This window comes from Lipophrys pholis, assembly GCF_963383615.2.
Source record: "Lipophrys pholis genome assembly, chromosome: 1".
NCBI classification, from domain to species: domain Eukaryota; kingdom Metazoa; phylum Chordata; class Actinopteri; order Blenniiformes; family Blenniidae; genus Lipophrys; species Lipophrys pholis.
The window spans coordinates 27,323,575-27,348,759 of NC_137635.1; the positions used below are offsets into that span (position 1 = coordinate 27,323,575).

Here is a 25,185-nt window from a genome sequence, read left to right on the forward strand (position 1 = left end):
ACAGACACACACACACACACACACACACACACACACACACACACACACACACACACACACACACACACACACACACACACACACACACACACACACACACACACACACACACACACACACACACACACACACACACACACACACACACACCCATACCTCCATATACCCACTGATGCCTGCCTGGAAAACCCCGGCATTCCCAATAATAAAGGAAGACATACTCCAAGAGTCCACAGCGTCGTTGGTGTGTCCTGACTGACCCCCAGAGGCGAACGTCAACAATCCACCAGTAATAATCTCCGTGTGTCCTCACCTACACCGAAGGATATTCCTTCACCATATTATTAATGCAGTAAACCATTGACATAAGGTTGAGCCTATTAGAAGCCTCTATAGATGGTCAAAAGATTACAGGATAAAAAGCAGACACCCCTATTTAATTCTCTTTTTCATTAAGTTTCATTTAATTTTTATTTGTCAGTCAAAATACTAATTAATTTTTAGTGACTACATCCCTATTCTACATTCAGCTGCTCGTGGTATAAAGTAAATTCAGGCTGCAGAGGAAGAATAAACCTTCCTGCATCTATTCTAACCACAGGTTAGTAATTATCATTTTAAATGAGTGGGAATTGCATACTTTAATGGTTGGAAATGGGGTATATTGTCCAGCATGTGTCATAAAAGAAGTGGTTTAGTAAGAGATTGGCGAGGAAACAACACTTATAAGGTCTGCTAACTATTGCTAATGCTGGCTGAGTTGAGTGACATGGAGCAGTGTGTGTGGGAAGTAACACAAATTAACAGAGAGAAGTTTAAACTGAGTTAATGTTGCACCATATGAACAACGTTCATGCCGTATGATGTTTCTGATGGATTGTGAAAGTTAAAAGCATCTTCATGGTGGATACCAGATCAGAATTGTCATATTGTTGGTGACTGGTCAGCCTTTGTTTTGTAAATTTGCTCTGTACTGTAAATATTGTATATACTAGACAAGAAGTAAAATAGTTCATGGTTTTGTGATTCAAATGTATTTCATGTTCTTCAAGACAGCACTCAGGATTTTCGAGAGTAAAAATGTGTTACTTGTTTTCTATTGAGTGTTAAAACTTACACTCAGTAGAGGAAGAGAAGATGTGTTATACACTTCATTTCTCTGAGTGACTGTTAACTGGACCTTCTCTCCATTCTTGGTCTCACTGCCAAACCTATTACAAGCCTCCATTGCATTTTGCCAGAGCGCTCAGGAACTCAAAAGTAAGAGGAATCAGTACTATTTATTTGTAAAAAAGTGCATTCAAAGTGAACTTTTTCAGGATGCAACATTTTTTTTGCACTCAAACCATTGCAGTAGTTAGTATTTGTTATGTTCTTGCTTTAACAGTCCAGTTGTGATCCAATTAGACTGTATATGGAAATTGAACTGAAATGTGTTTGACACCTCTGTTTTAGAGTTTGATTAAAATAATCCCGGTACGGTCCAGCTAAATGTTGAGAATAATAGGATTAAGCTAAAGTAAAGACACACTAATAAAGTACAAAAAACAGTAATTCTACACTATAGCATACACCAGCAGCTCAACATCTCCCCTCCAAACTTCCTTCTCCTGCTCTCCCTTCCCATCTCATCCACCCCTTCTCCACCTTCACATTCCCCTCTGTCTCTGAAATAACAAACCTTATCCAGAAATCAAAACCCACCTCAGTTCGACCCTCTACCTACCCCACTCATCAAAGCCTGTCTCCCGTCTCTGACCAAAAAACCCCCCTGAAGTAATCAACTCCTCCCTCTCCACAGGAACTGTTCCCACTTTATTCTAATCCGTTACAATAACCCCAATTCTCATGCAGACCGCAACAATTTCAATAACCTACATCCCATCTCTAACCTCCCATTCATATCGAAAGGTCTTGAAAAAACTGTTGCATCCCAGATCCACACACATCTCACCAACAACAACCTTTATGAACAGTTCCACTCCGGCTTCCGTCCCCAACACAGCACAGAGACAGCCCTCATAAAAATAAAAAACAATCTCCTCATGGCAGCAGACAGTGGACTTCTCACCATCCTCATCCTGTTGGACTGAGACTCATCAGCATCCTCATCCTGTTGGACTGAGACTCCTCACCATCCTCATCCTGTTGGACTGAGACTCATCGGTATCCTCATCCTGTTGAACTGAGACTCCTCAGTATCCTCATCCTGTTGAACTGAGACTTCTGACCATCCTCATCCTGTTGAACTGAGACTCCTCAGCATCCTCATCCTGTTGGACTGAGACTTCTGACCATCCTCATCCTGTTGGACTGAGACTCCTCAGTATCCTCATCCTGTTGAACTGAGACTCATCAGCATCCTCATCCTGTTGGACCTGATTGCTGCCAATTCGATACCATCTCACACGACATCCTCCTTCATTAACTCTCCTCTATTGGCATCACAGACCTCCACCCTTCAACTGGTTTGAATCATATCTCTCTGACCACACTCAATTCATCCAACTCCACTCACTGATGTCTCAGTCATCTACTCAGGCTCTTCAGGTGTCCCACAGGGTTCTGTCCTAGGTCCTCTTCTCTTTATAATCTACCTTCTCCACCTTGCCAATATCGTCTGGAAGTATAACATCCAGTTCCACTATTATGTGGCTGACACTCAGCTCTACCATTCCACTATACCAGGGTTCCCCAATTCCAGGCCTTAAGGGGCCGGTGTCCTGTATGTTTTAGGTTTCTCCCAGTTGCAACACACCTGAACGCAATACGTGCCTCGTTACTTGACTTTTTTTACAAGATTGACGAAGACATCAACATCAGATTGAGGTGTGCTGAAGCTGGGAGAGATGAACCCTGCACTACACCCTCCTCCAACCTCACTCATGGCTGCACAAAGTAAACACCTGGTTCTCATACGACTCACTCAAATTAAAGATCGACAAAACCGAAGCCCTTCTCGTTGGCACTAAATACACTCTCTCCAGAACTGACAATATATCCAGAACAATTGAAAACGCCCATCATCTCTCCCGCCCCCCCAGGTTAAAAGGTCTGGGTGTCATCCTCGACAGCTCCTTATCATTACATTCACATGTCAATGACATCACTCGAACAGCTTTCTTCCTCCGAAACACCCACTGCCCTAGTCCCTCCCTCACAGCCAACAGCTCTGCTATCCTAGTTCAGCGAACAATTATTAATACGTGTTATACACATTACCTTCACACAGGTCTGGAATCAGCTTCCTTTGCTGAACTCGGCTGTTCATCTGAATTTTCTTTGTGAATCTGAAATTTAAGCAAAGGTTTTCCTGTTTGAAATTAAGTGGGTTTAAAGTGACGTTTAAGACTACCGCCCCCATGCTTTAAGGGTGAGGACATAAGTTGCATGCAGGCCGGAAACTTTATTAAGAAAGAGTGATGATTCACCCTCAAATCATACATTAAAACTCACATCATGTTACACATGACAAAACTAAAAACAAAACCAAAAAGGAAATGCATGTAAAGAAACAGAATTTTACCAATATTTTAGAGACCTCTCAAAATTTCACAAATCATGTGTTCAGATGGGCTCATGTCTGAGTAAGGGGGCCGGAGCCCCCCTGGCTACCCCATAGTTGGCACCCTGGTGAATGAGGGGGACCAGAGAGGGGAGGCAGGATTTGACCAGATGTGTGGGCAGGGGGTTTGGATTTTTGGACGAGGTCTGTGATTTCCGAGAGAGTGGGGAGCTGGAAGGAGGAGAGTGTGAATGGAGGAGAGTCTGCTGAGATGTTGAGATGAAGGTTTGTATGAAGGTGTTGCTGGATTGTCTGGACTTTGTTAGTGAAAACAGACATGGTGCAGTTGTTTGCTATATAAATCAAGCTCTTACTGGACTGTAGCCTCCATCAGCTGTGATCAGTATAGTTCTGTAAGGTATCGTTATAGTATATGCATGTTTCACAATGTCAACATGAAACAACAACGAGCTTCAACACCCATGAATGAGGATATCTAATAAAGCATATCTACTTATTTCCAACATATGACATGAACCTGAAACTCGTGATCAGTCCTCTGAATGGAGACAGGTGCAGAGTCTTTGTTTTTGGTCCATTCTAGTCATACCTCCTGTCCTGGATTATGATAACATTTAATCTGAGGTCATCTTTATCTGTACTTGGGAGTGGTCAGTGATCTTCCTGATGTTCATCAGGGTGAACCCATGGTATCAGAATGTGGTCATGTGTGTCTTAGGCCTCGTTCACCCTGCAGGGAAATGCGATCCAATTCAGATTTTTTACTCACAAGAGACTCATATCCGATCTGTTTTGTGGCCGTGGGAAAGCTCCAATTCCGATTTCACACCAGACCCAGGCCTCGATTGTATGTGGTACCAATTCGGATATTTTTCTACATGTGACTGCTTCGTCATCGGCGTGTGACGTCACGACAACTGCCAAATGTTAAAAGCTGTTCAGAGCCGTGCTCTCTTTCTTCCCCTTTCTTTTTCTTCTTCTCTCCCTCATCATCTTGTCTAGAATTTGTCGGATTGTATTTTAGAACCACTTGAAAATGGATGTGACCGTTGTTGCCAGATATGGCGGCTATCCCCCGATTGGGGAGCCAAATTCTCTTACCTTCTAACTTTGTTTATTTCCTGCATTTGTGTGTTTCTGGCATGCTTCTTACTACACTTATAATAGTTGGGTTTTTTTTCTTTCCCTTGTCCTTTTCGGCAGCTCGGGCAGCGAGCCACCCCAGAGAGCCACGCCCCAGCCCAGAAAGCACCAGCGGGTGAATACAGAGAGGTGTCAGGTTTGGTCATTGGATTTACAGTTCAATAAAGGATTTAAAAAACTAAAAATGAGTCATTATTTTATTTTCATTATAAAACGTTTAATTCAAAATTAAAATTCAATGCATTTTTCATTATCAGGGTCAAAAAAAGGATCAATCAAACTTTTCAAACTGTTTCTGTTTCTGTTTCTCAAAACAAAAAAAATGAAACCATCAGAGAACAAAAACAAAAAAACTATTTTGTCATATTATACAAATGGACGTTCCCATTTTTCAAAATAAGTTACGGTGCTGTGGGAAAGAGAATTTTGGCGCTGTTGTGTAACAAAAGTGGATGAACATGGATCAGTATGTGGTTTTTTGAAACAATAAAAGAGTGTGTCTCAGGGAAGAGGATACGACTGCAGAGAAACTAAGCTGACTACTTCAAATATACTCCCAAAACTCACTATGAGGTTCTAACATGTATTAATTACAACATCAGAAATTAATTCTAATTTGATTTTGTTGCACAGGAGCGAGATGGAATATGATAATTTGATCATTTCTACTCCGGTTGTCATTTCTTGTCTCACTCATAGTAAATGTGTCATAATAGTTAATATTACTTTAAAGATGTTCAAACATTGTTCCCTAGAAAAGTGACTCCATTGACTACTTATTGTTGATATATACAAGGTTGTGGAGTTTGAGGAATCTATTCAGGGCATCATTGGAAAAGTGCAAGAAGCCATTGGAAGTCATGATCCCACAATATTAAATAAATATTAACTAATGTACAGGGAAATGAAAGTTTGGAGTAACAGGTAACAAGAGCTGGGACACACACACACACACACACACACACACACACACACACACACACACACACACACACACACACACACACACACACACACACACACACACACACACACACACACACACACACACACACACACATTGTAACATGCCATACTGTATGTTTTATTGTTGTTTTTTTTCTACTACCACTCCCAAAACTGGAAACAAAATGCATAAAAGATTCTTGTTGTACAAGAACAGGTTTTCCAGGAATTGCAAGGCACAAAGGGGAGGAGACTGGGGTATTTTGTGTATTTATATCATATTACTCTTATTTATACTATCATTGAAATTGCTTTGTTTTGTTTTTTACATAAACTTCTTAATATTAGAATATTAAGTAAATATGTATACAGTGGCTTTTATGTTTGGGACAGAAATCTATTGGGTTACAATATATGTATTACTTGGGTAAGCTATGAAGGCTTCTGCTTTCCCACCTAAGTGTGAGAGAAGCATGCCCCTCCCAAAAGAAACAAAAAGAAAAGAAAGGAAAAGAAAAGAAAAAATAGAGAAATTTCCCATAATCAAGGATGGAAGTTAAGCACAATCTTCTTACTTTTCTTGTCTTGTTTCAAATTTTATCATAGCAAATGACCCGAGCTACGTTCATGGCTGAAAATGTTTGCTTTTGTTATTAAGTTGAAAAAACCCTCTTCCACCCCCCACTTTGATGTGATATGTGTGCAGAGATTTCTGCAGAGGACAAGCCTTGTTTTGCCATCTCAAAAATAAGGTCAGAGAAAGGTTCCAAAGACATTTCAGCCTGAGCAAGGCAGGGAGGATTCAGATTTTTGCGATCTTGACCGAAACACAGCTGTCCTCATATGCCCTCTTACTTTGAAAAGGACAACTTCCGGTTGCACAACATGAAAGAGAGGGGGGGGGGGGGGGGGGGGGGGTGTTCTACTCTAACGATTTTAGGTTTTGTTTTGAGAAACTGAAACTGAAAATCAACCGCTTTTCAAAGTTGTTTTTTTTCCTGACAAAGAAAAATGCATTGAATTTCAATTCTGAATATTAAAATGAAAATCAAATAGCGACCTTTTTTTAATGTCCTTTTCTAAACTGTATATCCAATGACCAAGTAATTGCCTTCTGTTGACCTCAGAGTTTGCCTGCTCTGTGCCAGAAGTGCTCCGTTGATGAAAGATGCTGCGGACGCTGAAAAGTGTCGCTGGGATCTGTCCATGGTGCTGAAACAGCAGGACCGTCCGGGCTGGTGGAGGTCAGGAGCAATCCAGAGCCGCTCGGCGTGTCTGCAAGCAATTTGAACAGGAATCTATTCTTCGTGTGTTCACAGGGTTAAAACTGAGAGTAAGAAGAAGAAGAGTGAGGGGAGAGGAGGGTTCGCAAGGGGTGGGAAAGAGGAGGATAGTGGGGGAAGGGGTGGGGGAGAGAAAGAGAGATGAGAGGGGAGAGAGGAGGAGAGAGGGGGGGGTGATGTCATCGGTTTTAGTCGGAGCCATGGAAGAAGCAGATGGCTGCAGCCGCCCTCCTCTCCCTGTAGTCTTGTCTCCATCTCCACCTCAAACATCGGCCTCGGCATCAGGACTCGTCGAGGACAAGCGGTGACGAGCCGCGGAAACAATCCGTCCGGGTCGAGTGGAGGAAACAAAGCGGAAAAGCCCTCACGTCGGCTGGATGCCAGCGCATCATCGTTGGGAGAATTAGTCCCAATCAAAAACGTAATATGGACCAAAATATCAGAACAGGCACGCTCCTCAATTTTGTGTTTATTCTGTATTATGTCAAGACGGCAGTGTGGAGGAGCTAGTCCTGCCCAGAGAGGAAGAGGAGTAGGAGCGACACGCACAAGGGTGTCGACGGAGGGAGGCAGGGGGACAAGACAAGAGGCGGCGAGGACCGGAGGAAAATATCGGAGTAATACTTCAAGATTCTAATAATGGCCGCCAAATCGGACGGGGTCCTGAAGATGAAGAAAACCGACGTGGCCTTCACCCCGTTACAGAACTCGGAACACTCCGGCTCGGTGCAGGGGCTTCACCCGGGCGGCCTGCCGGAATCTGCGGGCACCGGGGACGGGGACTTCGCCAACGGGGAGTCGCGATGCTGCGGCGGCGGAGGCTCCACCTCGACGTGCCTTCGCCTTGGCAGGGAGCAGCAGAAATACACGGTGTGGGACTGCTTGTGGATCGTAGTCGCAGTGGTCGTGTATCTCGCCGACGTTGGCACCGACGTGTGGCTTTCGGTCGACTACTACCTCCGCCGCGAGTACTGGTGGTTCGGCCTGACGCTCTTCTTCGTGGTGCTCGGTTCCTTCTCGGTCCAGCTCTTCAGCTTCCGGTGGTTCGTCCACGACTTCAGCAACGAGGACGGGGCAGATCCCGCAGCCGATTGCTCCCACATGGACGGGAACAAACTGCTGAGCGGCTCGGCCTCACACGGCGACGTTACAGCCCAACATCACCCGGCCACTCCACAGAGACAGGCGTCGACCGCCAGCAAGAACACCACCACCAACAGCACTGCGAGCATGGCGCAGGGTGGCAAGTGCAGGAGGCGATCGGCCTACTACTCCTTCTGCGTCTGGTTCGGACAGTCACTCATCCACATCCTCCAGCTGGGTCAGATATGGAGGTAGGTGGGATGGAGGCCTTGCAGTGGCTGTGCATGCATGTGTGTAGGATAAGAAGTGAATGAATCACTCAGCACTGCTCCAGCAGTTGGTAATGTTGGCATCACAGGAACATTGATAAATAACTGTCACTTATATAATGCTTCTCCACCACTTGAGCTGTCTCCAAAGCTCTTTACCCTGTGAATCACATTCACACACACTCACACACCAATGGAGGCAGCTGCCATGTAAGGCGCTCAATCCATCCATTGGGAGCAATTTGGGGGTTCAGTGTCTTCCTCAAGGTCACTTGAACACATAAAGAGGGGGAGCTGGGGAATTGAACCTGCAACCTTTCTAATGAGACGCAACCACTATGCCAAGTGAACCACAGTGGCCTTTGAAAGATGTCAGTTCCTACTGCAGGTGCATGCTCCTCATTCATAGGATCCACACTTAACAGTGTGTGTGTGTGTGTGTGTGTGTGTGTGTGTGTGTGTGTGTGTGTGTGTGTGTGTGTGTGTGTGTGTGTGTGTGCATGCGTGTGTGCCCATGATCATATGAACACAATACTGGCATGTCTGCACACTTACTGTCAGAAAGAGACAGTCAGTTTATTGCGGTCATGTTGTCTTGTGTAATTTGTAATTGCATTTGTCCCATTTCGTCTCATATTACTCATATTACAATAGGAGACCAGGGGCTCAAATGAAAACAGATTATGTGTTCAAAGATTGGAAAAAGTCTAAATTTATTGATTCACCATGACACTAAAATATTTGACAGTTTTTGCTTGTTATCAACATGACAGGATCACACAGTTGCAGATTTTTATATGCATTTCCATTTAGTTCGACCACCCATGTGGTTGGGGTGGGGTGGGGGGGTCATTCAAGTCCAGTAACCTCACTGTAGTGCTAAAGAAAGCAGACTGGGAAAGCAGCTGGGACAGTGTGTCTTATAAAAGGAAGGACATGATGGTCAGAGTCAATACTGAGGTAGAATGTGGAGTTTAAACGATGCTTCCTTCATACAAAAGAAGCTAAAAGTGCTTCATCTCCCTCACCGTCATGTGATGTACCAGCAGTACCAGCAGTACCAGCAGTACCAGCCTGCGCCACCGATTCAAGGCAGGATGAATCCATACCTGCACGTCGTTTTCACCAATGTCTGAGACAGCCATCTTAATGTGGCAATGGAAATTCAGCCTATTCAGACCTGGCAATGTTTTATTTATTTATTTATTTTTTACCTTTTGTTGGCCATTTTAGAAAAGTTTAAGCTTCATCGTGTTGTGCATTCAGATACCACCTTCATATTTTGGCTCAAACTAGCATCAGTGTTCACTTTCTGTCATCTCAAAGTCAGAGCACTGACAACCACGTGGCATCTTCACCCAGACAACTGCTGCTTTCAGGACTTTTTCCTTATTTTTTTCTTTTTCTTGATCAGGAGGGTGTCCTGCTGGCGCTATAGAAGTCAGACTGCTCAGTATTAGTTGGAAAGTCTAAAAGAATATTAGTTGGCTCATCAGGCCAAACCTTACATATTATTGTGTCCAGCTGCTCCATGACTCACATTTAATAAATAGTGAAGCATGCAGCCCATCATGGGGTGCACGGATGGTACAGTAAATATCAGACGCAGAGAACCGTGCACTGTTATATAGCCGGATCTTTAGGGTTTTGAATATCGTGAACAATGGCAGATCTGTATAATTTGCACTGGACAACCAAGATGGGGCACAGAATAAATGTGGTCTGAGCATAGGATAGTGAGCTTGAGCTGTTATTAAATACACACATTTGATCCCAGTAATCAGAACAATGACATCTAGTAGAAAGGAAGACATTCAATAAAACAAACTAGAGCTGTCAATTGATAAAAAAAGATTAACTAATTAATTGCACAATTTTGTGTAATTAATTGCGATTATTCGTATTGTTTTTCTACTGAAGACTGAAGCTTGGAATGTATATTTATTCAGGGAAAACAACGGAATTAATGTCGACTCAACACGCAGAGTTTATATTTAGATTCAAAAACTTTTTTTATAACGTCCTTTTAGCTTTGCTTGAAATGGTTTCTCTCCAAGATCAGCAAAATAATAAAAACAGAAATGAATGAATTAATAAACATCTGACATAAGTCTGCGTTTAGTTAGAGTGCAGGTCCACCACTTTGAGGATTTGAATATTTCTACAAACAAAGTTGTGAATTTATTACGTGAACTAAGTGGCAATAATATACTGTAATACACACACACACACACACACACACACACACACACACACACACACACACACACACACACACACACACACACACACACACACACACACAGTATAGAGGAGAGCCAGGGAAAGAGAGAAAGAGGAGAAATTAATATTTTAGCAGTATTTCCTCCAGTTTTAGCAGTTTGGTGGCTACTGGTCAGCCAACGTGGCAACCTGCTGTTTTGCTGCAGAATTACTTCTGTGGTCATTAAATTCATCTTTACAATGTAAAACTAATGACTTTCACTTTCCCAATCTGCCGTCAGGAAACTTTTTAAAGTTGAACTTTCTGCCCTAATACTATTCCACTCAGTATTGCGTTGCGCTGTAGTCACAGTGCTGCGCCCACAGACGCTGCACATGAGGCTCCGGTAAGGGAGTAAAAGAATTAAGATAAAAAATGGAAGTTAACAAAACTGCATTAATTAAATGTTTCAAATCAATTAATGAAATTAATGGGTTATTTTTGACGGCACTAAAACAAACTTATGTTCACGATAGGTATGTAAATTGAGTCACAATAAAATGAAATTTGGAGTCACGCATAGTGTTCGCACACTCCATGAAAGAAACTTCACAGTTCTGACTGCTGCAGTCAAATCAGATCTACAGAGGTGGAATTGTTTGCCATTATCTCTGGCGGGGAAGGTACAGACTATAAAGATGAACGTGCTACCAAGATATTTGTATTTATTCCAATGTCTCCCCATATGTCTCCCTAAGTCCTATTTTAAATCTATTAATGACATTATCTCTTCTTCTATTTGGGCTGGTAAGCGTTCGAGAAAGGGTAAAACTCTACTTCAGAGGAGCAGGTCGGGGGGCGGACTTGGGCGACCTAATTTTATGAGCTACTATTGTGCAGCCAATGTCCACAAAACTATACTTTCGTTTATCTCACCTCGGTGGAGCTGGTGCCGATTGGAGGCTGACACTTGTTCTTCTTCTCTCCCACCTCTGGTGTGTGGCACTCTTCCCCTCTCTCCCTCCAGCTTCATGTCTAATACTGTGGTAATAAACACACTTAAGATATGGACTCAAATTAGACGACACTTTGGCTCTCCCTGCCTAAAGCGACACCCCTCTGTAATAATCACCTGTTCATGCCAGCGAGGACTGACTCATGATTTACTTCTTTAGAGAGGAGTGGCCTTCGTTGTCTGGGTGATCTGTACGTGAATGATGTTTTTGCCAGTTTTGACCAACTTCGTTCTGCATTCAATTTAAATGGTTCAGATTTTTTTCTATATTTTCAGCTCAGTGATTTTGCTAAGACCCACACATCAGCATTTCCTCATGCTCCGGGCCCCACTGGCATTGATCTGGCGCTAAAGGCGAGAGTCTTGCCCAGAGGTCAGGTCTCCTTCCTTTATGATCTTCTGTTCACAACTAAAGAATCTGCGGTAAAAGGGATTAAGGCTGATTGGGAAAGTGAGCCACAAACTGACCTTTCTGAGGATTTCTGGGGAAGGGGGCTCGGGGCTGTTTACTCTTCTTCCAGCTGTGCTCGGCTGTCTCTCATCCAGGTTAAAGTGCTCCACAGACTATATTCTAGTGAACATAAACTCTCCAGAATGTTTCCGGATACAGTTGATGAAACTTGTGGGAGATGCTCCCAGGCTCCTTGCAACCTGACTCACACGGTTTGGTCCTGTTCTAGTTTAGTCACTTATTGGTAATCCGTCTTTAAGTCCACCTCCGACATTTTAGGTGTGAATATCAATCCATCTCCACACAGCTATTTTTGGCAGGTCTCCTGATAATCTTGTTACTTCTACCCCTCAGGACAATGTTATCGCTTTTGCTTCTTTGATTACCCGCAGGAAAATCCTTCTGTTATGGAAGTCTTCGCAACCTCCCTTTTCTAGGGCGTGGCTACATGATATCCTAATTCTCCTTAAGTTAGAGAAAGTTAAATTCTCTCTTAGAGGGTGCTCGGAGAGGTTTTACACACTGGAGACCTCTGCTTCACTAGTCTTTAAATTCTCACCTGACGAAGTATTGTAGTAATACATTATTGCCTGCCGATGCTGATCCTGCCCTCTCGGGCCTGTCCGGCGCCATTTTCAATTGCAGGTGTAATTGAGACAAGCTAAACAGATGGAATAAGCAAAATTATGTTGATAAAGTTGGTCACAATATACCAGAAAGTCTAGTAAAGTTATGATTTTTGAGTTTTTGCTTCTGGTTTCAAGCAACTACAAGATCCTTTAATGTCAAAACCATAAGAAGTCCGGCATTCAAATCAAATTTATTACGTGATTGAAAACAAAGCTTACTAAAACTATACCATTATTATGTTGTCTTAAAAATATCACCTTTTAATACAAATACAAGCACAATGGCCAAATCTCGACCCAAAAAAAAAGAGCACCACCCAGCATTGCTGTGCAGGATGCCATGATGCTGGTATACAGTTTCTGTTTAAATTCGTTTTTCCAGAGAGTTTGCAGACTTTAGTTAGTTCTGTTTATTTTCTTGTGTTACACTGTATTTTTTCAGAGCCCATTTACTTGTTACATTTAAGAATAGAATAAAAGAATCCGGATGCTTTTTGTATGGGTTCTGTTACATAGTCATATCATTGATATGTTGTTCTGCCTCTAACAGATACACGTTTACAGATCTGCTGACCGGAATCAGCTCACCCAGCTCCAGTCCTCCTCCTGCCAGTGGATGAGCTGCTGTCACTGGTAGCTCTGTCTCATTGTGTTAATGTACTTGATCCATGATCTACTAGATGCACTTGGGCCACAGAATGGTTAGGAGGATTTATGGAGGCTTTGGGAGCCTCAAGTAAACAATTACTACAATTACAAATTGTAGTGAAGGAGAAGAGGTCTTTGGTCTCTGTGTTGTCACTGCAGTGGACTCGCAGCCTACTTATGGTGTACATTACCTCGGATTCAATGTCAGTTCCAGCTGACATGTACAAAGATTCTGCACCAGTGCTCAGCCTGAATCATGCTTGTATACATTCATCATCTGGTGTGAAACCATAGATGGGGTCATGTGGGGCCGCATGACCTGTGTGTGTCCCAGACTCTACTCTATCCTGCTGAATTTGATCTTCTGTGTGTTACTGTCACACTAAAAGAATGTGTTTTCAGTCGTCCACTTCATTTCATTTATTTCAGTTGTGCTCACAGATATCAACAACAACATACAACAAGGGACATGCTTCAAGAAAAGTATATTATCTTCCTGTCCTACATTGTTTTACCCATCCCACCAATCATTGAAAGTAAAAGAAGAAATCCAAAATGTCATGAAATCGGGAAAGTAATGATTTAAATTTGTGGTGTTCTGTGTTTTTCAGAAATACAATTAACTGAACAAGGAGTGAGTTTTGTGGATATATTATTATATATTAGGTAGATCTTTGCAATGGCTCACTGATGCAGTGGTTAGCGTCACTTAATTTGGAGGAGTTTTCCTATGCTGAGTTTTATTGGGTTTTTCAGGTGATGAGGTGATGTATAGATCATCATAATATCATTGATACATGAGTGTCATAATGTAGTTCTGATAAGATGTAGTTTTAAAACCAGAACTGGGCCCTCACTGAGGAGCGTCACAGCACGTGTGAATTACATTTGAATTAACTGGACTTCTGTTGCGGGCTTGTCTGTCTCTTTAAAAATAAATCATGCATTATGGGAAATGGAGGCGTGGTTCTTGACGTACCCTGCGTCACTTACTGTCGCGTCTAAAACACAAACAAACAAACAAACAAAAAAAACCCAGGTTGTAACTTCGGATTTACAAAGAAAAATAATCCAGTGACTCTGAGGAGCGGCGACAGGCGAGTTGAGCAGGAAGCTGATCCAGACCTGTGGTCCTCCTGTCTTAAGGTAATGTGTATAAACTGTATTATTAATTGTAAGCTCTGTGTTGAATATGATGGTAGACAGCCTGGACCATTTTTTTAAAATTCTGATGCTCATGTGTTGTTGGTTTGTTGAGGCGTGTTCAAGTATTTCAGAGGTTATTTTGCACATGTCAAAGCAGCCAGACTGACATGTTTTGGCTTTGACCTGAGTCAGTCACACACGAGGTTTGGGTTCAATTGGAGTCACACTTTTATTTAGAATTTTTAATTGACGGTCATATGAGCCTCGCGTCACTTTGATGACAGAAGACAGGAGCTGTCTAATTCAGCACCAGCTGGTGAGGATGGCTTCGTGGTGGCGTTGACTCGAGGACGGTTTACAGGACGTTACAGAATTTGGTCTCCTTGGGCCTAAACTTGTTTTTTGTTGGTCTGAGGCTTGTTAGACTGCTTGTGATCACACAATGTCACTACTGGTCAGGGGCCTAGTGCTCGCTGCTCCATGCTTCACAAGGTGTACTGCGTCTTCTTCCTTGATCGTGTGCGCAACGAGACCCTTGGCTTACGGGTTTCTCTTTTCGCTTGGAGAAGTTTACTTTTGTCGTCTTGCGCATTAGCGGTAACGATAATGTGGTTGCAGATGCACGGTTCCGTCTTCAGCTACGTCCACAATTGTCCCGAATAAGTGGAATGTGTCCGTGTGGGTTTTTTTTCAACCCCCTAGTCCTACTTATTCAGTGACTCTGGGTAGGGGTGTTACGTCTTAAGGACCCCCCACTTGCTGGTATTTTGTCCCCGATAGTTTCTTAATGTAGTTATTTAATATTAAACGGTTGGAGACTATTCGTTGTGTGCATTTGGGGTTTTGGGATATTTTAGTAATTAATCGTTATAAATAGGCTGGGCTTCGCGCTCATTCATTTCATCTCTGCTCCCTGGGACGCTCCCGCCGGCCGCTGTCGCTCTTTAGGTCTAGTCTGGGTTTTTTGCCTTCGCCAGGTGTTGGTACTGGCTTGATGGCCCTGTACAGGGGTCGCACATTACCACACCTGATTGTTTGTTTGGCCGGGCTGTCACGCCCATCTTTCCATTTATACTTTTCCTGTTATCCTGTTTTTGGGGGGGACAGGTGGACAAGGGTTTTGTGTGTACTCCGCCTGTGTACTCTTTCTTCAACAATATGAAGGAGAGAAATAACCAAATGAAGACTTAAAATCAACTGAATGTGTAAAGAAATCATCCTCTTCTCTCCCGTGTCCTTATATGTTCACTCTCTCAGTGAGTCCTAACACCATCAGAATTTAAAAAATGGTCCAGGTTGCCTACAATAGATCCAGCCCTCAGCACCATCATATACAACACAGAGCGAACAATCAATAATACAGTTTATACCCAGGTCTGGATCAGCTTCCTGCTCAACTCGCCTGCTGCTGCTCCTCAGAGTCACTGGATTATTTTTCTTTGTAAATCCAAAGTTACAACTAGGATCCCATTTTTCTTAATTTTATTTAATTATTTTTCTTTTGAGAAGCGACAGTAAATATGATTCAGCACGATAATTGACCTGGTGTCTAATTTCAAGTGGTGCTGAGGTGTACGTCAAAAACTAGATTTCCCAAAGGAAAAGAGACATGTGAAGCCTCCATTTCCTATAATGCATTTTGTTTTTAAAGTGACAGACAACAGAAGTCCGGTTAATCCAAATGTGTTTCATATGTGCTGTGATACTCCTCAATGAGGGCCCAGTTAAGACCCATTTGTCCCCCCGTATCAACGGGCCTGCATACAATGTCCAATAAACTTTCAGTTTGGCTTCCCTGAAGACGTCTTCTGGAATTATAGAGATAATGTGTTGTAGATGTGTTTAGGACCAGTTCAGCTCATTGGGGTGCTATATTGTGTTTTATGTTTTATGTATCATACATATATATATATATATATATATATATCTATCTATCTATCTATCTATCTATCTATCTATCTATCTATCTATCTATCTATCTATCTATCTATATATATATATATATATATATATATACATATATACATAAGGAAAGTCGGCGTACAGGCTTGAAACAATGGTTATGTTATGACTAGGTCCTCTGGCTTTCAACACAACAATGTACTTTTACTTTTGGTTCTTAAGTTCATTTCATATGAGGTACTCTACGACTTTTACTCAAGTAATTATTTTATGAGTGACTTTCACTTTCACCGAAGTAGATTTCAAACTAGGTATATTGACTTTTACTCAAGTATGCCCTTCAAGTACTTTTATAGCACTGCATTTCTGCCAAATAAAGTGCCCGGCACAGATAAAGTGAACATCGTACTTGTCATGACAAAACAGACACCATTCTCTGAGAGGGCAAAGGAATTGCCAGTGGATTAAGTGGCCAAGGAATTCCCAAATTATTTCAAGAGTACGTTTTCCACATCCCACAATGGATGGGAAAAAGCCTATTGGTACCGGACAATATATAGCAGCTCAAAAAAGAGCTTATTTTGTATACCATGCATGCTCTTCTTAGAGAAAAAGTCAACTAGGCACTTAATTCTACAGATGGGATGACAATAGTTCAGTGCCTGGCATTTGGAGTTCACATGGAAACGTCCCACCAGCAGCAGGAGTCGGTCTGCATAGACAGACTGCCTCCAGTGCTTTGCAAATTGTGTCTTAATAAAGAAAACAGGGTGCAGTGTTTTGGGAAATGTGTGCTATTTTTCAGGAACAGTGTCTTATTAATAGAGAAAAACTGTGAAAGCAGGCTCAAGGCCTTTCTTCTTTTAATAAGGCCTTTAAATAATGTCTCCTTTTTACCTGTTGTAGGATTTTGGAATTTGTGCTTTTTAATTTATTGATTTTTGATAGGTATGTATTAGTCTTGTCAAAAATAACACGTTCATTTAATTATTTGATTTGAAACCTGTTAAAACATTTTTATGTTATTAAAGGAGTTCTGTTTACTTCCGTTTTATTTTTTTTTTTTTACTCCCTTACCGGAGCCTCATGTGCAGCGTCTCTGGGCGCAGCACTGTGACTACAGAGCAACGCAATACCGAGTGGAATAGTATTAAAACAGACAGTTTCACTGTAAAAAGTTACCTGACGACGGATTGGGAAAGTGAAAGTCATTAGCTTTACTTTGTAAATCTGAATTTAATGACTACAGCAGTAATTCAGCAGCAAAACAGCGGGTTGCCATGTTGGCTGACCAGAAGCCACCAAACTGCAACAATCTGGACGAAATACTGCAGGTAAAATAGTGTGTGTGTACGTGTGTGTACGTGTGTGTGTGTGTGTGTGTGTGTGTGTGTGTGTGTGTGTGTGTGTGTGTGTGTGTGTGTGTGTGTGTGTGTGTGTGTGTGTGTGTGTGTGTGTGTGTGTGTGTGTGTGGATATTCCAGTATATTAATGCCACTTTGTTCATGTAATCAGTTCATGTAATTTCTAGAAATATTCAAATTCTCTAAGTGGTGGACCTACACTCTAACGAAACCCCCAGACTTATGTTAGATGTTTATTAATTGATTTATGTATCTTTTTATTATTTTGCTTTATAAAGGACTTTATAAAAATAATCTTTAATTTTAAATATAGACTCTGTGTGTTGAGTCAACATTAATTCCGTGGTTTTCCCTGAATAAATATACATTCCAAGCTCCAGTCATTAATTCCAATTAATTCCAGAAAAGTGTGCTACTAATTAGTAAAAAATGTTTTAATCAATTGACGGTCACTAGTATGTATATACAATTGCAAGGGGTGGGCGAGTGGGTGTGTATCACTGCTTTAATTTTGTTTTCAACCTGTAATGCACTTTGTGCTATATTAATAAAGTTTGAGTGAGTGAGTGAGTGAGTGAGTGAGTGAGTGAGTGAGTGATCAATTGAATATGACACAAAGATGTCTTGTTATTGAACGTATTTTTCTAACAGCTGAGCTATTGTTGACATCAGGACAGCTGGCAGCTTTGCTGGGGAGACATCATATATAAATGGAGGACAGACAGACAGACAGGAGCATGTATCCATACTCCCCAGAAATGTGAGGTAGGACTTGAGTTAGAAATAATGCCAGAGAAAGCAACCAGGTCCCCCAGTCCAGTGTTTTTCAACTTTCTTTGAGCCACAACACTATTTCTTATGTTCAAAATATCCCAGGACTCACTACCAATCAAACACGTTACAAAAGGACACATTGTATTTATATACTGCACATGCACCCAGGATGCAATCTGTGAATGGGCGCACCTCGCACGAGAGGAAAGCAGGGGGTGTGTGTACAGAGGTGCCCAGGGCGGAAAACAAGCCAGGTCCGTAACTACATTCTACCATCAGCCACTGCTTGCATGCATAGTTGGGCTCTATGCCATAAAGTTGCACAGAGAGGAGGAAGAGGCAGTGGAGAGAGACACGTGCTCTACGAATATCAAGAATGTCACGCGCCGACATGCCTATTTAAGAACCCTATTCAGATGGGTTATGTCACATAAAGAATGTCAGGAATGTGCCAGGAATGACAGGAAAATGCTATTCCTAACACACTGTGCCTATGTGTACACCCTGCATTAGCTGTAGGATTCACTTGCACTACTACTACCACATGCTGCCACCATCTTTTATTTTTTTGTGTTGACGGACATTTTTCGAGTCACTTATTTTTCGTAATCCAAGTAATCGATTATGTCAACGCATCGCCCCAGCCCTACACCTACCCTATAAATCTCTTTTTTTTGGGCCAGTTCTCAAAACCTATCATCACAAATTTTGAGATTAGAATGGGTCTGAGTCTAGGGCTTGACACCCAGATGAGGGGCCTCATCTATAAAACGTTGTGTAGCATTCCTACTAAAAATATACATGCGCCCCAAAACTGAAAATGGTGTGTGCCGAAAAAATTTGGATGCACTTTCCTTTTAAAGATCACAGTCCACCTGGAAGGCTGTGCGGTTCAAATCCCACCCTAAACCCGTCCACTTTCTATGATAAATGCTCAATGCAAAGTGCCTTGTGAATTTTTTGGCATCTCAATCAGCCTGCTGATCGCCGGCATTTGACGCTAAATCCTGGCAGAATGACGAGGAAAAGGAATTTACGGAGAGCGAAATAGTCGTGGGAGAGGTGGAGGTCAGGAAAATGATCTTATTTGATGGTTGCAGTAGTTTCTTCACTAAAAAAGAAAAAACAAAGATCGCTGTAAATAGTGTGAGTCACACAGAGATCAGTGACTGCAGAGGTGGAGGAGAAGTGTCTGATCTGAAGGTGGAGGCCGGAGGAGAATGACATCGTGGGGGCAGCACCTGAGCCAACCGCTGGACACCAAAACAGCCTCATGGTTGTGACGACCAGCGTGTGTCAGAGAGGGAAGGAGACATTTTGGTGGAGACACAGCAGACCGATAAAGTTCAGTTTTATCTGTTTATTAAATGTATGAATTAGATATTTGGGGCCCAAGATTCCATTGAACACCTTCATGCAGTTCCCCTCCCCAGGACACCAAGAAGGGTGGAACAGGCCTTAAACAGCAGGGGCGGGGGTGGGGAGCACAACCCCCAGGTTTGGAACCAATAGAAACTCAGCCGTGAATTCTGATCTCCATGTCGTACGCACGCATCCAGCCACTCATTGGTCGAACCGACTCGAACACCACAGGTGTCCGAAACTCAACCTTGGCACACAAAAACCGTCCACGAGACGAGTTGCCGTGCACTCCCCAGCTCACGTTTCCACCGCACCAAGACGGTGCACGTTTCACCTCACCAGGAGAACAGGAAGAGAGCTTTGGTCTGGGCAGTAAAGCTAAATTAGCTTGGAAGCTAATATGCAATGTGTTTTACTGTGTCTTTCATCAGGCTGCAGCAGGTAACACAGACTTACAGTTAGTTTGTTTATGCGTGTGAGTGCAACTTTCACGTGCACAAATCTGCATTAAGTCTCAGGGTTTCCCTCCTCTGGGGGTGTAGTCAGTCCGGGACCACTGCGTGTGGCGAGTTTGCATCTGAGGTGGTTTTTCACATCCTGGTGTGAAGTTTTCAGATTGGTTTGCAATATGAGTGGTGTGGCTTTTATTTGGGAAATGCCCAGTCGGATTTATTGCTTTGGTTATCAACATGTGTTTGAGGCCTGGAAAAGGAGACACAGGCTGCAGTTTGTTTGTTCTCAGAGAAACATGCGCTCTACGCTTCGCTGTCTGAAGCCATGACCTTTGGTCCTGACATGACCTTCGGCCTAAGACCACATCTTCACCCTTCAAACACTCAAACTATGTTGGGCCATGCATGTTATCCCCAACAAAAATATAAATACAAGACTAAAGACAAACAGAATTACACACACATTTTTTTTTTGCAACGCTTGTGAAGTCCAATCATTGACCGAGATTTTTTAGTTCTTTAAATTCATGGAGAACAACGTGAGTTATCAGGTCATAGCCAGCATGTTTCATATGCTGTCAACTTTTGAAGGACACTAAAAAAAAACACACACTTAAGTACATTTTGGACTTTTTAAAGTTTCTTCTTTAATTTCCCGTAGATGGCAACTTTAACCATAACCTCAACCTTCCTTAGTTGAGCATAAGTCATGTCTTGATTAGGACATGGATAATTGTCCCCCAGTGGCGGTTGGCCAATAGAGGGCGCCACAGGGCGCCGCCCTCCCTAGGATCAAGAAGAATTAAAATGTATTTTTTTAAAACAAAATATATTAATATACTCTAATTCTGTCAAAGTATATTTATGCCAACAAACAAACGTTGGACCCTGAATTGTATTCGCTTCATTTTCTACAGATAATGTTCAATAAAAGAGAGGATTTCTTGATTTCTCTCTCTGGTAGTCTGCGTGCGTGCGTGCGTGCGTGCGTGTGTGCGTGTGTGTGTGTGTGCAGCCGAGAGCACTGCAGAAAGCCGCCCTGAGGAGGCGGGGCTTAGTAACGATCTCACCAATGGCTGATTAACACCAGAGTGACTGACATGAAATGAAACTAATCAGCATCATTTGATGTCCGACACTTGGGGCGACACTTAAATGGCCCCTGTCCAGACCTGGTGGGTGATTTGGCTTAAAGTCCGTTCTGGTTTGTTCTGGAGTGTTTCTACCAGATGTTGAGATGAAAACAAGCAGTGAGTCTCTGATTATTAACTCTGTCACCTCTCTTCTAATTTACTGTTTGAAAAGAGAAATTTGGCTGAAAAGCTGCAGGTTCAACTTTCTCTATTATAGTTACTTTTAAATGTGTTGAGAATTTATCAAATGTGTCCAGGTTTGTTAATGTTTATAAATGTTTAGATATGCTCATATTTATTACTGACTGAAAATCTAAAAGCTTAAAAAAAGCATGGTTTATTTTGCAGTTCTAGGTTTCTTTCAAAGCATTTTAGAATATATATATATATTAATGTGTTGTTTGAAATTATACCTGATATACCTTTTGTTTTCACTAAACTCACACTAACTGTCATTTCCAGTAAACCAGCCCCAAAACATTTATTTTCTAAAAGGGATTAATGAAGCTCTTGCTTGTATTTGTTTCCAAGTATGTTAATAAAAGTGCCGTCTTATTAAGTGCTCTCTATTCACTCGCTGTTTAAAAGTAGAATAATTTTCATCACTCTCTCAATCTCACAATGGCAACATTGTTGTAATGAGGTTTATAAACACACTGTATTTAAATGAGGTTAACACGGGCTGCAATAGAATAATAATGAAGAGCCTCACCTAAGAAATGTATCACGAGCCGCCACTGTTGTCCCCACGAGGGATGACAAGATTATATGTCGGAACAGATTCTGGCCCCGACATCATTAAGAAATACACATTACACATTCACAGACACACTGAGTGAGAGATGTCTCAAGTCCATCTGTCCATGAACAGGCTGCAGCTTTAATGACGTCAGCCTGGACTTCATTTTCAAACTCTTTACTGACAATGGAACTTCATTTCATGGCCCGTTAGCCTTCTGCTAAAGGACCGTTATTTGCTGCTGATACTTCTAATTTGGAGACGGGGAGAGATGATGGGAATGAGCGAGGAACTGACAGAGATACAGAGATAGAGACTCCAAATGTCTGCCACAAACAAATTAGAGAAAAGTAATAATTAGCTGATTTCATTAATAGTGTTTGTTCCAGAGATGTGGGAGGATAACAGGTGGAGCTGGGTGGACTGGATGAGGAATGTCCTTGTCTCGCCTGCTCTAATCACTCTGTGGAGAAAATGCAGCTGGAATAATTGTGAACCAAAGGGTCTAATGCACACTTGAAATGTGCAGCACAAAGCCTGGATAATAATAAGAAGTGATGCAGTTTGACGCTCAAAGCATTTAAAGTCTGTGTTATATTAAAAATTCAAGGACAACACATGAAATGGTTTTTTTTCCACTTTAGTCTTTATTGATTTTTCTATTTATGTTCAACACAGATAGAACAGGACAGTATATCTTGAGCAAACGTAATTGAAGTTAACATAACTTAGACAGAAATAGGATATATAAGAGAAAACAAAAGAGCGAAAGATAAAGAAAAGTAAAAGCAAAAGAAAAAAAGGGGGTAATATCCTGTCTTCTTCGTTAATTATTCTTTCAATTGTCTTTCGCTATTCCTGAAAGAAAAGAGGTCCATTTCTTCCACTTATCTTCTTGTTGTGGTTCCTGTAGTCTTAGTCGACACGTCAGCTTTTCCATAGTGTAGATTTCCTGTATTATGTCTGTCCATTGATCCCGTGTCGGTGGATCCACTTCACCCCAGTTCCTTTTTATAGCCTATTTTGCAGCTATAAGCAATATTTTGACCAGATACATATCCCCTGCATGTGTGTCGTTTTCTGTGAGGTTACCCAAATAAAGTACCATACAGCTCTTAAGAATGTCGTATCTTAATATATGTTGCATTGTTATATGTATAGTTGTCCAAAACACGTGTATCTTCTGGCAATTCCAAGATGTGTGTGTGTGGTCTGTATTGATTATTCCACATTCTCTCTCGCAGGGCTGATTTACGTTTGAGTATTTACTTTTAGTCTTTGGTGTAATAAAAAATCTGATGAGATTTTTCCAGGAGAACTCCCTCCATTCCCGCGAATTGGTGGATGTTTGGGGCACTGTCCACATATTTTGCCAATCTCTGTCTGGAATTTTAGTATCCAGTTCCAATTCCCATTTTTCTTTTATATAATCAGTTCAATTTTTGTTTAGTGTCAATTTTTGATTTAGGACGACGAGCTGTAGACACGGGTGTAAGGACATTTATCTATATTTCTGTTTCCTGGGTTTCCTTTGGTGTTTGGTTTGGGGCAGTGGTGTAGTCTGGTTTATTCTAGTGGGTACACTCTGATTTTTCCAATCCCAACCTTGTACACCCCCATCCTGGAGCAACATCTGTCCCGCAGCACCCCTCCCAGAGCAGCAGCTGCTCTAAAACAGCCCCAAACAAGAACCACCATGCTCATTAATGCATAAAGTATGCATCCACACATAATTGAGATCATGAAAGACTGGTTATGTATTATCTAAATGTAAATGTATTGTAAGCAATACAAGATGTATAAGAGTCTTTAACAGCTGGACTTTAATTGACCACTGAACCGCCAGTGACAAGGCAAGACAAATAAGTTTCACATAAAGAAAAATGAATGAATAAATAAATAACAATATAATTAAACAAATAAAGTTTCAGCAATCAAGTGCAAAAAACCATGTAAACCACACTAATAAACTTCTCTGAAGCTTGAAAAGGCACAAAAGTAACTGTTGATTTTCAACCGACTTTGTGTCATTACAACATCAGTAGTATCAGGAAAATGTAAACAGTCAAAAATGTAACAAATTACATCAGTGGTCCACACCTCAACTCAACTTTTAATAACTAACAAAATAATTTTAAAAAACTGTTTGCGTATGTTTAACATCATCATCATCATGTGATTGATGGGATTACTGTGTGTTCTTGGCCCAAAAGTCTTCACAGTCATCAGGCTCCCCAAAACTAGTCAGCTGCAGTTGTAGTGTCCCAAAGCGTCAGTAGTAACAGGGCGAGCAGCAGGCTGACTGAAACACTGATATACGTAGTATCATCTGGCTTGGGTTTCTTTTCATTGTTTTTTCTCCACGTTCCTTCTATCGCTGTACCTATTCAAGTTGTCGTCTCGTTCGCGCCAAAACTTCACTGCTTCCGTAGTAGTCAACGTCGGGCGACGTCACGCTTGACGGAAGCCCCTATGGTCCAAAAGTGCTCACTCCGTAACACAGAAAAGGAGAATTTATGAACGAGAGAGTTAAAGTTATGTCATAAAACCATGCTGATACGTATCTTTGGGCATTTTTCAGTGGGTATACCGAAATGGTAGCGAGCCAGAGTAGAGAGCCAGAACTTAACAGCAGATGACAACAATAAACATTTAGACCTCAGGTTCAAACCAATTCTTCATGTCTTCTAATTCTGCATGACCATGCAGTGAATATCACTGCTGCGCTATAGAAGATTTGAGGGTATTCATATTCAAGGATTCTTAGGGGCCTTTCACATTCGGATAGTCCAGGACTCTGTTCACTTGGGAGGGAGTGGAGTCGAGAAATTTCACACCTTCATTTGGTTCGTGTGGCGTTCACGTTCACTTTTGAGACCTGAGCAAACCGCCTGGAAAATGCCACACAATTACACTTGTTGGTTTGAGGGCATTGTTGCCCAAAACAAACACTGACCAGAGAGGAAGTAAAGAAGAAACACAGCTCATTTTTTGGTCCGAACCGAAACTGGAAGTTCCGCTGCTTTAGCCCGTGGTGGTTAGGCTAGTTAGCTCGTGGCTAATGGGTAGATATCAGATATCAATAAGACCAGATATCAATAAGCGCCTTTTCCACTACT

The 25,185-nt window shown here is 41.9% G+C and overlaps 1 protein-coding gene across 1 annotated transcript in view; it reads left to right on the forward strand.

Moving 5' to 3' along the window:
• Nucleotides 1-7,059: 7,059 nt before the first annotated feature.
• Nucleotides 7,060-25,185, forward strand: part of xkr4 (XK related 4) — a 28,385-nt gene continuing 10,259 nt past the window's right edge. The window contains exon 1 of the mRNA XM_080459890.1: nucleotides 7,060-8,231. Coding sequence (XP_080316016.1) covers nucleotides 7,537-8,231 — 695 coding nt within the window. The 5' untranslated portion in view covers nucleotides 7,060-7,536. The remainder of the gene's footprint in view (nucleotides 8,232-25,185) is intronic.